Genomic DNA, 15,656 nt, shown 5'->3' on the forward strand with positions numbered 1-15,656 from the left:
TTTTGTTCTCTACAAAAATCTTTACTCAGAGCTTTGGTTTCTCACAGAAGCAATTAGTTAGTAAAGACCTTGGATCTTCACAGGCAGTTTCACCAAGGCATGCAGGTGAGCAAATTCCCTAACCAAGGATGGGTTTCATTCCAGCTTGGCTTTTCCCATTTGTGCCTTCTGCTCTTGCCTGAACACACATTGAGAGCTCCAGCTAGAGCTACAAATTTAGATTCAGGGAATGTGGCTTGATAGAATTGTTCATCCCACACTACATTTTAACATTATGGGCTGTCTTAAACAGTTAAAAAGTTATTATTGAGTAGAAGTTTGATAATAAAGGTGCAGGCTTATCTACTCTTTAATGCTGTCATTTACTTGATGTCTGCCTTTATTTTGTGTCTTTATTTACCATTCTTTCATTGACTTACAGGGAAAGGTTTGACTGTAAGTTTTATTTCCTCTGCTAGTACAAAACCCCCAGCTCTGTGCCACTCTAACTGTCGGTTTCCCTTTTCTTCCTAGTTTGCTGTTTTGTGGTCCATAAGAGATGCCATGAGTTTGTTACCTTCTCTTGTCCCGGGGCTGACAAGGGACCCGACACTGATGTAAGTACTTCATATTTAATGTCTTGCTTTTACACCTCATCTTATGCTGTTGTTACTGTCTGGCTGTGAGAATGAACTACAAACAGTATCAGCAGGCTCTTTATGAGAGGTAATTGTGGTCTGAGTGGGTTTTAACAGTTCTGAAGTGAATATCTTTGGACTGTGAGATCTATTTTTGGTAAGAAAAATAACAATGAATGTGTAGATTGAGAGCAATATCCCACAGAATGTGACAACCCTGAGCTGTTTGCCCAAGCATGAAGTCAGAGTTTTATTTTTTGTTTGCTCTGTGTTGGATGTGGTTTATATTAACAGTTCCCAGGAAAGGCTGAGGCTTTTTTGTAGCCATCTTATCTCAAGGTGTATCTTCAGAGTTGATTCTGGTCCTTGTCCTTTGCGCACAAGGCTCTCTAATCTCAAATTTTCCCTATGGGGACAGGCTGAGAGAGCTGGGGCTGTTCAGCCTGGAGATGAGAAGGCTCTGAGGAGACCTTGGAGCAGACTTCCAGTACCTGAAGTGGGGCTCCAAGAAAACCAGGAAGGGACTTCTTACAAGGGCTTGTAGTGACAGGGCAAGAGGGAATGGATTGAAGCTTGAGGAGGGCAGATTTAGACTGGAGATTAGGAAGAAGTTCTTTCCAGTGAGGATGGTGAGACACTGGAACAGTTTGTCCAGGGACGTGGTGGATGTCCTCTCTCTGGATGCGTTCAAGGCCAGGTTGGATGAGGCACTGAGCAACCTGGACTGGTAAAAGGTGTCCCTGTCCATGGCAGGGCATTGGAACTGGATGATCTTTAAGGTCCTTTCCAACCTAAACCATTCCATGAATCTCTGTGTATTAGGTGACAGTTCAATTGGCTTCTCTGAGATAAGTTTCTGAAACAATTCTTGGCATAGCATTTTTGGTCAACAACCACCAGCTTTTGCTTTCACCACATCTGCTTGCATGGTGAGATGTGTACAAGAACTTGGTGTCACCCTGCTGAAATAATAAACTAATCTTGTTTGTTCACATAAAAATAACATTTCTTTGGGTTTTATAAATTGTGCTTTACAGTGAAGTAATTTAACATCTGCTTATGGGAACAATACATTCCAAGTGTTCTTTGTCTGAACAGCTCTGTTTTGTTTCTTATAACATATTCATGCTCTAGATTGTAGGCTATTATCCCTTCTGATGAAATGCACCAGAAGACTTTTCTTTCTAGGTTTTAATGAGCTTGAATTGGTTTAGTATGCCAGCCATGAGATCAAGACACAATATATGGGCAGGAGCCAGTAGGGGGTTTGGAAAACTTGAGATGTTAAAAAGTTTTCTTACTTTTAAATGAAAGTACAAGGAAGTGCTGAAGAGCAGTTTAGTTTTAAAACATTTCACATAATCTAACTCCAAGTACCTAGGAAGGATGCTCCTGACTGGAGTGTAGTTATCCTGTTCAGCTTCTCCTGTTCAGCTGATGGAGATGATCGCTTCCAGAGTTCTTGAATACTTTGGAGTGTGGAGGTTGGCTCTTTTAAGGTAGTGTAACAATTAGAGCACGCTTTTGGAATTTGAAGTGCCTTGAGCTCCGGGGAGGCTGAAATCCAGGTCTATCCCTGTCTGGGTGAGTGTTCTCATCAATAAACTACCATGCAGAATGCAGGTGGTAACACCTAGCCATAGCTACTACTATTTGCTGGAGTCCCAGATGGCTTTAGGTGTAGTCAATCCATTTGCATCCTAGTGGATGGCATTTGGGTGATTCTCTGCATTCTGTAGTTCTCCACTCACCTTCTGTATTGGGCACAGGAACTGATCTCCTGGAAACTCTTACCTCCAGTTTATTAGGCAAAATATTAGGCAAGTGCTTGTTCTTACCAAGCTAAGGTCCCCCAAGAGCAGGTCTGAACCAAGGTACATGGCAGTGCCAGATTCACCCCAATGTGTATTGTCTGTGGCTGTTTTGGCAGCACTCAGGCTGGGCGGAATGCAGCTTCCTGGGTGTCAGTGACAAAATAACTGCTGAGCATCAAGGGGGCCAGAATTTCAGCAACAGTCTGATCAGCTAAGGAATATCTGCTGAATTACTGGATCTTTAAATATAGTCCACACCTATGAGCAGTACATTGCTCACTTGCTTTGGTCAGTCCTAAAGCCACAAGTAGAATAAAGCAGTTCAGTCTAGTTTTAACTTAGTGCTTAGTTGTGCTAGGAGATGTTAATGAAAATTATTGTTGGTTGACAATTTAATGGTGACTCTATGAGGTCTTCTGTCTCTATAATGGATGAGTTGACTCTTGAAGATGTTCTTGGTTATTTTTACTAAACTGTGGGTTCTTCAGGGCTTTTCTTCTAAAGCTCATAAATGAGGAAACAATTTTTGTGTTGAGACTATTTGATTTTATTGACTCTCTTCACAGTCACAGAATCTGTTCTATGGCAGGTTGTTAATAGTCTTTAATATTACTGCCTGCATTTCCTGATTTTTTTTTCTTTTTTTTTTTTTTTGCCTCAGTGACTAAATAAATCAGCTCTAATGCCTTGTTTTAATATTTTGGGTTACCAAATGATCATTTTCAATATTTACACAAAGACAATATCTCAAAACCACTTTGAAGATTAAAAGCAAACAGAAAATAAATTCATTTTATTAAAATTGTGCTACATTAGTGGCTGCTATTACACAGAGGATTGCAGAATGTTGCACTTTAATTTAGTGAAATGTTTGACTCTAACATCTGCCCTTTTACAATTCAGTAAATTATTCCTATCTCAGGCCAAGCCCCATTTTGAAATGTGGTGTGCTGTAAAGCTTATCATAATATTTAGCAGATTTTTAAGTATTAAAAAGCCCTTTCCTAAGTTCTTTTGTGCAGGTGCACAATTAATTTGCATGCTCAGATTCTGCAGTGTCTTTGCATGGTGTGGCCTTTCCAATCACTGTAAAAGTAATATTGTCATTAATGAAATGACATTTCCCGGAGTAATAATTATACATGATCGTAATTATACACTGTAATGGTATTTATTACATTTTAGAACAATACTTTTACATTATCATGCACTCTACTTTCAGCCTAAACGAGGCAATCCTCACGAATGCATCATTAGAACAATTGTCAGCTAAAACTGTTGCAGTTCAGGAGGAGAATCTGAGGTCTAAGTCAGCTGGGTGCCCTGCAATGGGTGACACTCAAGGCTGAAATGCGAAACGTTTTGAGCTACAAAACATTTCCCACCCAGGAGCAAACCTGCCTTTAGAAGCCCAGGGAGGCATTTCCTGCAGGCAGCTCCTGCAGGTAGGTGTTCACAGACATCCCTGCTGAGGCCAGAGGTATCTGGCACACGATGGCAGGGACTCATTTGTAGATTTGTCTGGAGGCAAGCTAGTGCAGCCTCTGTGCTCCCTGCCTCCAGGGACAGCAGAATGTCTCAGCAGTGGCTTTATTAGTCACTTAGGAACACTCCAAAGGAGAGAGAACCCATCATTTTTAGAAACTTCCCTCTGACTTCCGTGAAAGCTAAATGTGTACATGTGGCTGAAGGGCAGGGTTGAAGTAGATATCCTTAAAATGCTCTTTTGGGAGTGAAAATTGAACTACTTCAAAAATAAAACAGTGTACAGGGAGATTTCTGTCATGTAGTTGATTACAAACCGTTTGTAACATGTTTTGGCTGCAGCAGTTCCCTGCAAAAATTCATATGCTGGGAGACCAGAGGGAATTTGCCATTTGTATGATTATTTGCAGTGTGACAGCAGTGGGGTTGGGTTCAGCCTTAGGCTTGGGGCAGTGTCTATGGTCCACCTTCACTGCAGCATTATGCTCTTCAGCTTGATACCTGTGCTTGTGATGCAGATAATGTGAAGGATCTTCTGCCTTCTATCACACTTCTCTACTAAGCAGGAACGTATTAATACAATGGGGCTGTTCTGGAGGGGTTAGTTGTCTTGACCTAATTTCTTTTTCTGTTCCAGATAGTGCTGAAATATTCCTCTTCTTTTTTTTCCCTCCTCCTTCTTGTAAATTTATTTATTTATTTTCCCTACTGACCTTTAATTATGCTGCCAGACTGTTCACATGTAGGAGGCTGGTTTTAGAGTGGAAAAAAAGATAGTTGCTTACTGGTCTTGGGAATTAAAATAACAAATACCCCCCACCCCCCCAAAAAAAAACCAAAACCCCAAACCAAATAAAAATACCCTTATGAAAAGGCAGTAGCTGGAAGCATGGTATTAAGACTTAGTGTAGGAACTAGTTAGAAAGGAATTTTAATCAGAAAGCTTTGCAGTCTTTTTCCAGGGGTAATGAAGTGCAGCAGCAGGACATGTCTGATTTGCTGTTAACCATTTGGTTGTGTTTAGAATGAAAAAAAACCCCACAGCACAACAACTATAATCTGTGTTTGACATCATGAGTGACCTGAGCAACAAACAAGCATCACTCGTGGATAATATCACAGAATCATAGACTTCTTTACGTTGGAAAAGACCTTTAAGATTGAGTCCAGCCATAAAACCAGGATTTTATTAAGCTAATCTGAATCATGGATAATAGATAATCCTCTCCTAAAAAAAATTAAATGAAGAATCTCCTCACCTCATCACAAAAGATAGAGAAAGGCAGGAAGATCTGGCAAGATCCAGTTTGCCACTTGCCAGACGAGCAAAGCTGCTCTCTGAAAGAGAAGCCTGTTTGAAATTTTTTTCAAGTGATTCTTAAGTAGCTCTGATGCAATAAATTTATGAAGTTTTTCGTTGTATGCCCTAAGCAAAGAAAATAAAAAGCCCCCTCTGTTTACAAATCAAGATGTGCTCATCTGCCTGTGTTTTCTCATTAAGTCACAATAGCTTTGTTTGCAATAGGCATTATTAGATGGGCACAGTAGGTAATACCCTGATTAGAAACCAATTCCAATGCAAGCATAACTTTTGTCAAAATATGATCTTCCTTCTTCTGTTACTATTCCACTCTGCCCAAAAAGCTAATCCTAAATTACCAAAATAAACAAAATCAGAGAGTCAATGCAATAAAGACATTTGACAGGAGAGCAAGGATCTTTTTATTTCAAAAAATAAGTATTTTATTTCTTGTGATTCCTTTGATTTCTGAATCTCTGCAGAGTGTTTGAAGTGATGTGTGGAGAATGAAAGGTTTCATGCTTATGGTTTGACTTCTCAGCCCTAAACATTAATTGCAGGGAAAACTTCCTTACATAACTTCTCTAATCTCCCCCCCACCTTGTTTTTAACTGGTGCTCTGCACAGCTAGAGTGGCTCATGAGGAAATGTGGGTGTTTGGATATATTGACAATGAAGTTTTAATTTGAACAGGATCAGTCCTGAGGTAAGACTTCTTTTAATGGAAGGGAGAGAAATCGAAGAAGGAAATCTGCCCCAAAGGACCCTGTATATATTGAGTGTATATGCTGTTCATATTCAGCAGGCATCTGAAGGAGGTTCGTGTGTATGGTAGGGAGGATGTGCCTCAGCTTCCTACCTCATGTGCTCTTAAACTGGAGCAGCATTTTACGTCCCTTGACTTTCCTCTCCTCTTACCAGATTCTTCAGAATCCAAGTCTTATTTTCTCAGCCATCTCACTAAACAGAATCCAGCCATATGTCACCCTCTCCACCTTATGTTCATCAGCAGTTGGCAGGCACTGCCTGCGTTCAGGAATTTGCTCCTCACCTGCCTGTGGGTGGTTTCCCACTGCTCAGTGCCCGTGCCCAGTTTATTTACTGCTCAGCCAGCTCAGTGCTCCTTTGGGGCTGGGTTTTAATTGCTCCTAGCTGGCTGTTACAAAGGTGTTTGTGGCACTGCTCGCCTAAAAGCTTTCAGTGCAGGAGTTGGAAGCAGCTTCTCAGGTTATTTGAAAGCAGTTCATGCACTAGAAGATGTTTGCATTCATCCTCTACTGAGAAAGCATTTATGCCTTATAGTCCTAAAGGAAAGCACAGGCTCCTTTTATTGCACCTAAAATGGCTTTTAAGGTAGAATGAATCATCCTCAAGGAAAACAGAACTAAATTACAAGGGAAAGAGGTTCATGAACTTTCATAACTACTTTAATTCCCACCTCTTCCCTCTGCCCTGCAACACAATCCTGGAATTGATTCTTAGTTTGTTGATCTGCTGAAGATGCATGGAAAAACTACAGTGCAGCACTGGAAAGAGCTGTCTGAATCCTCTCCTTATAGACACCCCACTTACAGGAAATCCATGATGGGTGACTGCCCACACAGAGTGTGACTCCAGAGGCACATCTGCTCAGCTCTTCCATGGCAGCCCTTTCAGCCCTCAGCCTGTGGAGCTTGCATCTCACACTGGATGTGTAGTTTAACTAGCATTTTGTACTGGTCTCTGGAGTTTTGAAAGCTTTTTGCTTTATAAAGAATATAAATTTTATTTTTCCCAATCCAGGATATTTCAAATGCTGTTTAACTGTATCGTGGAAAAAAACCCAACAATTGGAATGTATATTTTTATTTTCTAGTCTTTGGCTGTGCAGTACACAGCGTGAGGTGGATGATGCACCTAAGGGTTAATAGTTGAACAGAGGCAGCTCTGCTGAGAGAGTTAGGAAATTTTTATAAATGCTGCATCTAAAAATATCAGTGATTTTCATAAGTTAGCACTGGAGAACAATTAGGCAGTGATATTATAAAAGGAGAACTCGCAGCAAAGTTACTCCCAATAGGACGAAGAGATCTTGTTGACAGGGCTGCAGTTTTCATGGTTGTAATTACAACTGATTAAGCAATATGCTGGTTGTTAATTTCACAACCAAAACCTTCTCTAATTCCCCAAATTGAAGCTGATGTTTTTCCAACAGCCCTTTTTTCTCCAATTGTGAAGAATATATTTAATTGTGCCAGTTAAGTTGAATTTAATTTTTTCCCTGTCCTCTTTTACTTACCTTGTGCAAAACTTTGTTGGGTCAGTCTTTAAACTGTGTGGAATGACATTGGGATTTAGGGGGGAAGAGTGCTTAAGACTTACTAATAATCTACTTTCTTACATGAGATGTCATGTTTGATATGTGCCATAGACATTTCTATCAGATTCCACCCCCACAATTGTATTTTTAAGGTCTGCTTATGGCACACTGAACTTATTCACTAGAAGGAACATCCACAACCCCAGACCACTGAGCAAACCTTGCTGAATGCCAGGCAGTTTTAGCAGAGCCTGTTTCTGAGGTGGCAGTTCTTGCACCAAAATTAGAAGAAATCTTAATTTGGAATAAAATGAGTGGGCTAATTTTGAAAAGCACTGTAGATCCCATATACTACAAATAATTCCTGAATGTGTCACCAGAGAGCATACCTTAGCTCTCTGTGAATTGTTGGGAGCTGTTTCCTTGGGGTCCTGGCAGAAATTTGCTGCTTGGTGCTGAGTTAAACTGGGAAAGCTTCAGGTTTTCAGTATCAGTCACACAACTCCAGTAAACCACCTATGGCACTGGGTTAAAAAAGAACAACTTGTACTTTGTAGGAGAGAGCAAGTTTCTTTTATCAAGGATATTTTGACCCTGGAACAGAGAGATGAAAGGGAAGACAAGCAGAGAGGAGAGGTAGAGATGAATCCTGGCTGACAAAAGAGCAGCTGCCATCCTCTTCCATCCGAGCTGTTTATCTAACTGATCTTGATGAAGCATTTGGGTAGCTTTGCATCAACAACAACAGTTCAGTTTCACCCCTGGGGGGGGCTTTTGTCTTGTGTTGGTTTCCTGTTGGTTTCTGCTGTCCATTATTGGGCTGAAGCTCTTAAGAGATCCAAATAATGAATGGGGTTTTCTTCAGGCTTTAGAAGAGCTTAGATTTGTCCTCAAAGAGGCAGTGAGCTCAGGGTAGGTGTGTGAAGTGATGTCGTCGTCACAAAAGATTCCCTCCTTTGTATAATTGGCTGGATTTTTATAATCACCCAATGAAACTTGATGCAAACAGATTTTGAACCTGCACTGAAAAAAAACAACAAATCCTGATGCTTCTGTTGAATTAATGTTATGTCACTCATGATTCCTTTCATAATTTGTTTTCATTTGCAAACAAACTGTAGCATGGCTCAGGTCATTAATGAAACTTAAAGTACCAGTGATTGTAGGCTGAGCTCATAAACTAAAAGCAAAAGCATATAATAAATTCTGGTAATGAGAATTTAATAGATAAAAGAATAAAAGAGTCAGATATTGATTTATTTATTTCCTGTTTTTTTCTTTGTGTCCCCATGAGAAGGGTACCTGCTGAACTAAGGCATGAAAGAAATTTGTCAGTGTTGGGAAAACCATTGTAATCCGTAACAAAGCTACCTTCAGGTTTGTTTCTATGGCAACAAGAGCATCAGACCTGCAGAGAATGGACCAGAAAGGAGATAAAAGCCTCTGTGAAAATAGTTATAAAAAGCATATGCATAGCTTTGACTATTTGTGTTTCTTTGTAGGAAAAAAAACCAGAAAAACCAAAAACCTGGAGTTAGTGGAAACCTGGTTATTATAGTAGCTATTTGGGTTAGACCCAAATACTGGAGGACTGATAGGAAAAAAGTAAATTATCAACTTTTGGGACATTAATTAAGAAGGCTTTATGGAAAAATGGAACCTCAAATCTAAACTTGCTATAAACAATATAACTTCTAAAATGATTTTTATGTAGCTCCTCTTAAAAAAAAAAAAAAGGCGGGGGGGGGGGGGCATTTTCTGAACCTTAGGCTCTTCATTCTTTTTATGAAAGTTATCCTGAGGTGGGAAATGATAAATCTTTGGTCTGCAAATAGCCCTTTCTCCTATCAGCTAACTGTTTCATTATTATCATATTTTCTTTTTGGTGACTGATTGCAAGTGTGTGAATTGTAAATCACAGGCTGACAGTCCATGTGGTCAGTGTTCTTCAATCTATTCACCTGTTGTGTTGTGGAAATCAACAATCTGTTCAGAAGAAACCTATTAAAAATATTCTATATATTCTATGAAATCTGAGAATATCCCCAATTCTTTGCATTTAATTAAAGGTAATTTGAGCCATAGAATCCAGGCATGCAACAGGAAGAAGACCTGGCAATCTTTTCTTATAAACAGCTTTATGAAATCCTTCCTTTAGTCAAAATCCACTCTTTTTCAAGGGCTATATTAGTACCTACAGGTTGACCTACTTACAAGCAAGTGAGTCATGTTGTATTGTTCAATCTGAAGCCCAAAATCCCATTCCTCAACACACATTAACAGCATTCCTTTTTTACCATATTAAAAGGATCTTTACTTAATTAAACCAAGTTAGAATTCTAACAAGCAGAGAGTTTAATTTATGTGCTTGTTCTCAAAGTTTATTCAGTTTCATCTACTTGGCCTTGTTCTACCAAGTGGATTTCAATTCTCAGGCTGGAGATTTAATGAATATTGGTGGAATATTGGCAGCTAGAATAGGAGAGTTGAACTTGCTCTGCTGCACACTGCTGCCAATATCCTGATAGCTCCCAAATGGCTCTGGCCTCTAAGGGGTGAAAGAGGAAGGAAGATGCTTTTGGAGAAGCTGAAGCAAAAAAAAGATAGAAGACAGGAACACCCCCCTCCCCCCCCCCCCAAAAAACCCCCACCAAAACCCCAAAAGCCAGACCAAATGAACTTTTAGGAGCAATATGTAATCCCTCAGAGTTTTGTTCAACAGCTGTTACTTGTATCTTCATGTGCCAAGAGCATGATTGGACCATTCATGAAAATAAAAACTCTGCAATCAACAGACTTTGTTCAATATTCCTGCATAAAGAGGATTGGCAATAAATAATGTGAAAGACTTCGGTCAGACACAAAGGGGTTTATATTTGACATGCTTAATTTAGACACGGGCCACACAGAGGTAAAATTAAGAGAAATAGAAACACACTTTTTTTTTTTTAAATTTCCTGGGAGCTCCTTACAGAATGAGAGGGGTAGGAAATGTTCTATCATTCCCCACTAATCCTTTGCTCTTCTTTGAGAAGGTACAGCTGTTTACTGATCTTACAACTCAAATTGAATCAAAGCAGTTCCTAGTGCTTTGTATTTGGCAACACTAAAGCCCTGGGGTCAGAGGAGGAGACTGCTTCTGCTCCACAAGCTTCACCTGAACTCCTGCAGGCACCCAATCAAGGAGAGACATTCTGTAGCTAAATTAAGTCACTTTAGAGACATAATAGTCCAGCAATGGTGCTGTAATAGAAGTTTATTTTCAAGTGGTTGTAAATGAATGAGGGGAAAGGTGCCATTTTAATTTTTCTCACATTAGCTGTCACTGCCCTGCATTTTATGTTTTCAGTCTGGCTGCTCCTGTCACACTAGTCCATCCACTCAGGTTCATTACTGCTTGTTTTGCCAATACTCTTGGGCTGCACTCCAACAATTTGGGTTATTAGTCACTGCAATAAAAGACCAGTGCATCTTAATCAATACAGGCTTCCAAAAATTAACCATTTCCTGAAGTTCAAAATGCTCACATTTAAAGATCATATTTCTCCCAAAGTAGATGATTTTTTTCTTTCACCCTCTGAGAATGTCACACATGAAGATACCTTCGACCTGGCTTTTATGTTGCTGTAATTAAGGCCTCTTGGCAAAGTTTTCCCTGTTGTAAAGAGGATGTGAGATTCTTCATTCATGCATGTCCATCTGATGTGTACACACAGATGTAGTTCATTTGACATCTTCATTAGTGTTTGTGCTCACCAGCAGAGTCAACAGGAGCTGCAAGTAGGTACTCGATGCTTTTGGAAATTAGACTAATAAATCATAGACACCTGCTCTGGGAGGGTGCCCTGTGTTAGATGATGTCTAAAATTACAAGTTATCCACTGTTTGCTCTGGCTTTTTCTTATGCAGTTGCATGCCTGTTTGAGCATGAACAATCTCATGAGGTTCAACAAAACCTAGTGCAGGGTCCTGCACCAGGGTCAGAACACTCCTCATTATCAATACAGGCTGGGGATGAGGTGATAGAAAGCAGCCCTGCAGTAAAGGACTTGGGGATGCCAGTGGATGAGAATCTGGACATGAGCCAGCAGTGTACACTTGCAGCCCAGAAGGCCAATGGCATCCTGGGCTGCATCATAAGAAGCATGGCCAGCAGGGTGAGAGAGGTGATTCTGCCGCTCTGCTCTGTGAGACTTCACCTGGAGTACTGTGTCCAGCTCTGGAGCCCTCAACACAGGAAGGACATGGACCTGGTGGAGCAAGTCCAGAGGAGGGCCATGAAAATGATCAGGGGGTTGGAGCTCATCTCCTGTGAGGACAGGCTGAGGGAGCTGAGGTTATTCAGCCAGGAGAAGAGAAGGCTCCAGGGAGACCTTAGAGTGGCCTTCCAGTACCTGAAGGGGGCTACAAGAAGGCTGCAGAAGGACTGTTTCCAAAAGCCTGCAGTGATAGGATGAGGGGCAATGGTTTGAAATTAGAGTAGGTTGGATGTTAGGAACAAGTGCTGCACTGTGAGGGTGGTAGAACTCTGGAACAGCTTGTCCAGGGAGATAGTTTAGAGTTGAGAAGATCCTTGGAGATCTTAAAGGTCAGGCTCAACAAGGCTCTGAGTAACCTGATCTAGTGGAGGATGTCCCTCTTCACTACAGGGGTTGGACTAGGTGACTTTGGAGGTCCCTTCCAAGCCCAACCTTTCTATGATTCTCATCATATTCCATAAATTATTTCTGGTACCTGGATGTTGAACAAAGCATTGCAGTCACACTAATACCGAGATGGAAAAAGCCCTCAGTGCTGCAAGTTACATGGCTCAGCATAGCTGTTTTAAGAAATCACTTCTTTTTCAGGAGAAAATGAGTTTCTCTGAATTGAATGAGCTAACAGTTGAGTTTTGTAAAATGTGCTGAATGCAAAATGCTGCTTTGGAAATTGTGATGGTAAAGATAAATTGAGGAAAAGGTCTCGGGAACAGTAGGTTTCTCAGCGTTTCTAACATTAGTACAAAATTTGCATCCAAGTCAGTGGGAGGCTTTTCAGCGCTTAATGAACTGTGCCTGATTTACAAACTTGGTATTTAAACTGCTTCTTTAACCCAAAAATAAAGAGTATGTAAGATTACAACTTTAATAAAACCAAAGACGATGCGGGGTGTGCTGTGCTGCATCTCTTCAGAGTGCTTAGGAAAATGTCGACTGTGCAGAAGTCTTCAGTGCCTCTTCCACAAAGTCATGAGCAGAAATCCCTTTGGCTGTGGTGATGGAGGAATGAACACATTGTGCTGCTGAATGATGGTGTTGAGTGATGCCTCTGCAATCAGATAAAAAAAAAGTATAGTTCATTTAGTAGGCAATGCAATGTGAAATGATGCTGTAGGTGTGTGGTGTTCTCCTGCTCTTCTAGTTTAGGAGACTCCAAGAGGAAATTCTTTTGCAGGTGGATGTCTCTGGCAGATTTTTGTGAGCACTGTGATCTCTGTTGATGACTACCTCGGTCACAGTCATTGTGATTGAATAAAAATCTGTTTTATATATTTTATGCATTGTGATTGAAAAAAAAAAAAGAAAACTCAGGTTGGAAAAGAACTTCGAGATCATCAAGTCCAACCTATCACCCAACACCATCTAACCAACTAAATCATGGCACTAAGTGCCTCATCCAGTCTCTTTTAAAACACTTCCAGGGATGGTGACTCCATCACTTCCCCAGGCAGCCCACTGCAACAGCCAATCACTCTTTCTGTGAAGAATTTCCTCCTAACACCCAGAATGTTCTCAGTTGCACAGCAAGTTTTTTTGGCCTCGTGTAGTTTCAAGTATATGCTGCTATTTAATGATTTATCCTTGACTGGCATGCCTTATGTTGGGATCTTCTTTATCTACAGCCTAATTAAACTAAGTCATATACCATCTGTGTCTAGTTCAATTAAAATGAATTGGACAGATTGACCTCCTTAATACTCTCCAAAGCACGTTATTAGTCCGTGCAGTCCCTTCAAGATAACTTGTCATCTCGTGAGACAATGCTTACTGTCTGCCTGAAGAAAGTTAGAGGAAAGAAGGCCAATCTGCTCAGATGAAAGGAAACACAAATGTCTGCCTTGCCACTTTAGAAATGTAAAAACAAAGTAAAGCCCTGGGAGGTTGCATCAGGTGCAAATAGGAATCGCAACCACATTGCAACACAAGCAGCTCCTGCTAATAGTTACCTCAGAGCTGGGATGCCAGTGCAGAATCATGAAGGTTGGAAAAGATCTCTATGATCATCAAGTCCAACCATCAACCAAACCCCAACATGGCTACTAAGCCATGTCCCAAAGTGCCATGTCTACATGCTCTCTGAACACCTCCAGGGATGGTGACTCCACCACCTCCCTGGGCAGCGTGTTCCAATGACCCACCAGTTTTTCCTCATAGCCAATCTAAACCTCCCCTGACCCTTTTCCCATCCTTTGGCATCACTTTTGGAGCTGGAATTTTGGCATGGTTTGCTCTATGTCCATCCTGATGGCATCATTTTCTCTGCTGCTATTGTTTTTCTGATGGTCAGAACTTTGTCTTGGGAGCTTTTTGGGGAAGCAGGGGTCTCTTGTACCAGCTATGAAGGGACCAGTTGTCTACAGGACAGTAAGCAAGGATGATCTTAGTACAGAGACAGTATTGTACTCATCTAGCAGAAGCAGCTGAAGTGCTCTATGTATCATGACTTGACAGATGTTCCATATTTAATGTGTAAAATGAGGGGATGTGAACAATCTTTAATTATTTTTCATTTCCTATGTAAGTTTTCAAATGAGAATTAATAGCATTGAATTATTCTGTTAGATCTGTGCTTTAAAGGTGGCTGATTACATTTTAAGCTTATTGAAGAGATTTCTGGGCACCTCTTCTTGAACAGAAAGCAGAACTGCTGTTAAGTTTTTATATCCTGTCCCCACTGTCAGTGGCAGTTGTGTGTAGCAGTTCTTCTCTGTAAGAAGATAAAAGTATCATTATGATTCTGCTATTCTTAAAGGCATTTGCTGACTGGACACTGATAGTGGCATTTTCCTTACATTCACTTCAGTGTGTCTTGCAGTAATTATGCTTTTAACACAACAGTTTAGCCTTTTATAACTGTTTTGAGCCCTTACTCTCCTATTAAATGGCTGATCAGAATCTCATCTTTAATAGAAAGCCAGGATTTTCCCTTCTCTATGCATGCAGATGCTGTTTCATTTCTCACTGGAAGAAACCCCTGCAGAAGAGGCTGCCAAAATATCTTCATTAACTAACTGACAGTAGTTTTGAGCAATCAAACACCTTTCCTTCAGATGATAAATCATTTTGCCTAGCTAATTGTTGGGAGTTTTTTAGTGGCCTTCTGAGTTCCCTTGTAGGCTTCCTTTATTAGAGTGGGGACTGGAGCATGTTGCTGTTCTGGTCAATGACAGTGAATTTTCTGACATTCTGCTGATTATTTTGTTCATAATTAGTGCAGGAGAGCTGGTTTTAAAAAAAATGGAGTGGAGAGTGAAAAACACAAGCTGGTTTTATTTTCCAGATTAATTTAGTGTAAACAACTGCCAACATCAGCATGCCTGAAGCTAAAGCACCTTGTGAACTGAGCTTCTTGTTGGGATTTCCTTTGGGATATTTCACTGTCCTGACCTTGCATAAACCTCCTGCATCCAGAATATCCTCTGTGATTACATCCTGAGATGCTGTGACGGTGTAACATTGTTCCACCATTGTCTTTAAAACATATTTAGTGATGTTTAAAAAGAAATCAGATTATTCTGCAGAAAAGAAAAATGTTTATTTGTTTGTGATACAGAACAACAGGGAAGACAAGTAGTAATTTTTGCTGGCTCTTTGGGTGATTCAGTGAAGGCTGATGGAGTATCTATTAAGTACTTTGAATTGAAGTTTGAGATTTAGCTATAAAATTCATCATCCTGCAATAAAGAAGAAAATTTAATTTCATTGTCAATACATAAGATGAAAATTTACTAAAGCTGGATGTTACTGTGAGTAAATTGAGTTTGAATTCATTAAGAACCTAGAAACAATCATCAAGTCAGTAATGAAACAGCAGCAAATGCAAAAGCAGGCTTTTAATATTAGCAGATGTTTTGTTGGATGCTTCTTACTGCTACCTGCTGG

General features: G+C 40.3%; 1 protein-coding gene across 1 annotated transcript in view; it reads left to right on the forward strand.

Moving 5' to 3' along the window:
• The window catches only part of PRKCA (protein kinase C alpha), a 149,711-nt gene that overhangs the window by 61,603 nt on the left and 72,452 nt on the right, over window positions 1–15,656 (forward strand). The window contains exon 3 of the mRNA XM_054394006.1: window positions 514–596. Coding sequence (XP_054249981.1) covers window positions 514–596 — 83 coding nt within the window. The remainder of the gene's footprint in view (window positions 1–513; window positions 597–15,656) is intronic.

Source organism: Indicator indicator, chromosome 29, assembly GCF_027791375.1.
Source record: "Indicator indicator isolate 239-I01 chromosome 29, UM_Iind_1.1, whole genome shotgun sequence".
Lineage (NCBI taxonomy): Eukaryota > Metazoa > Chordata > Aves > Piciformes > Indicatoridae > Indicator > Indicator indicator.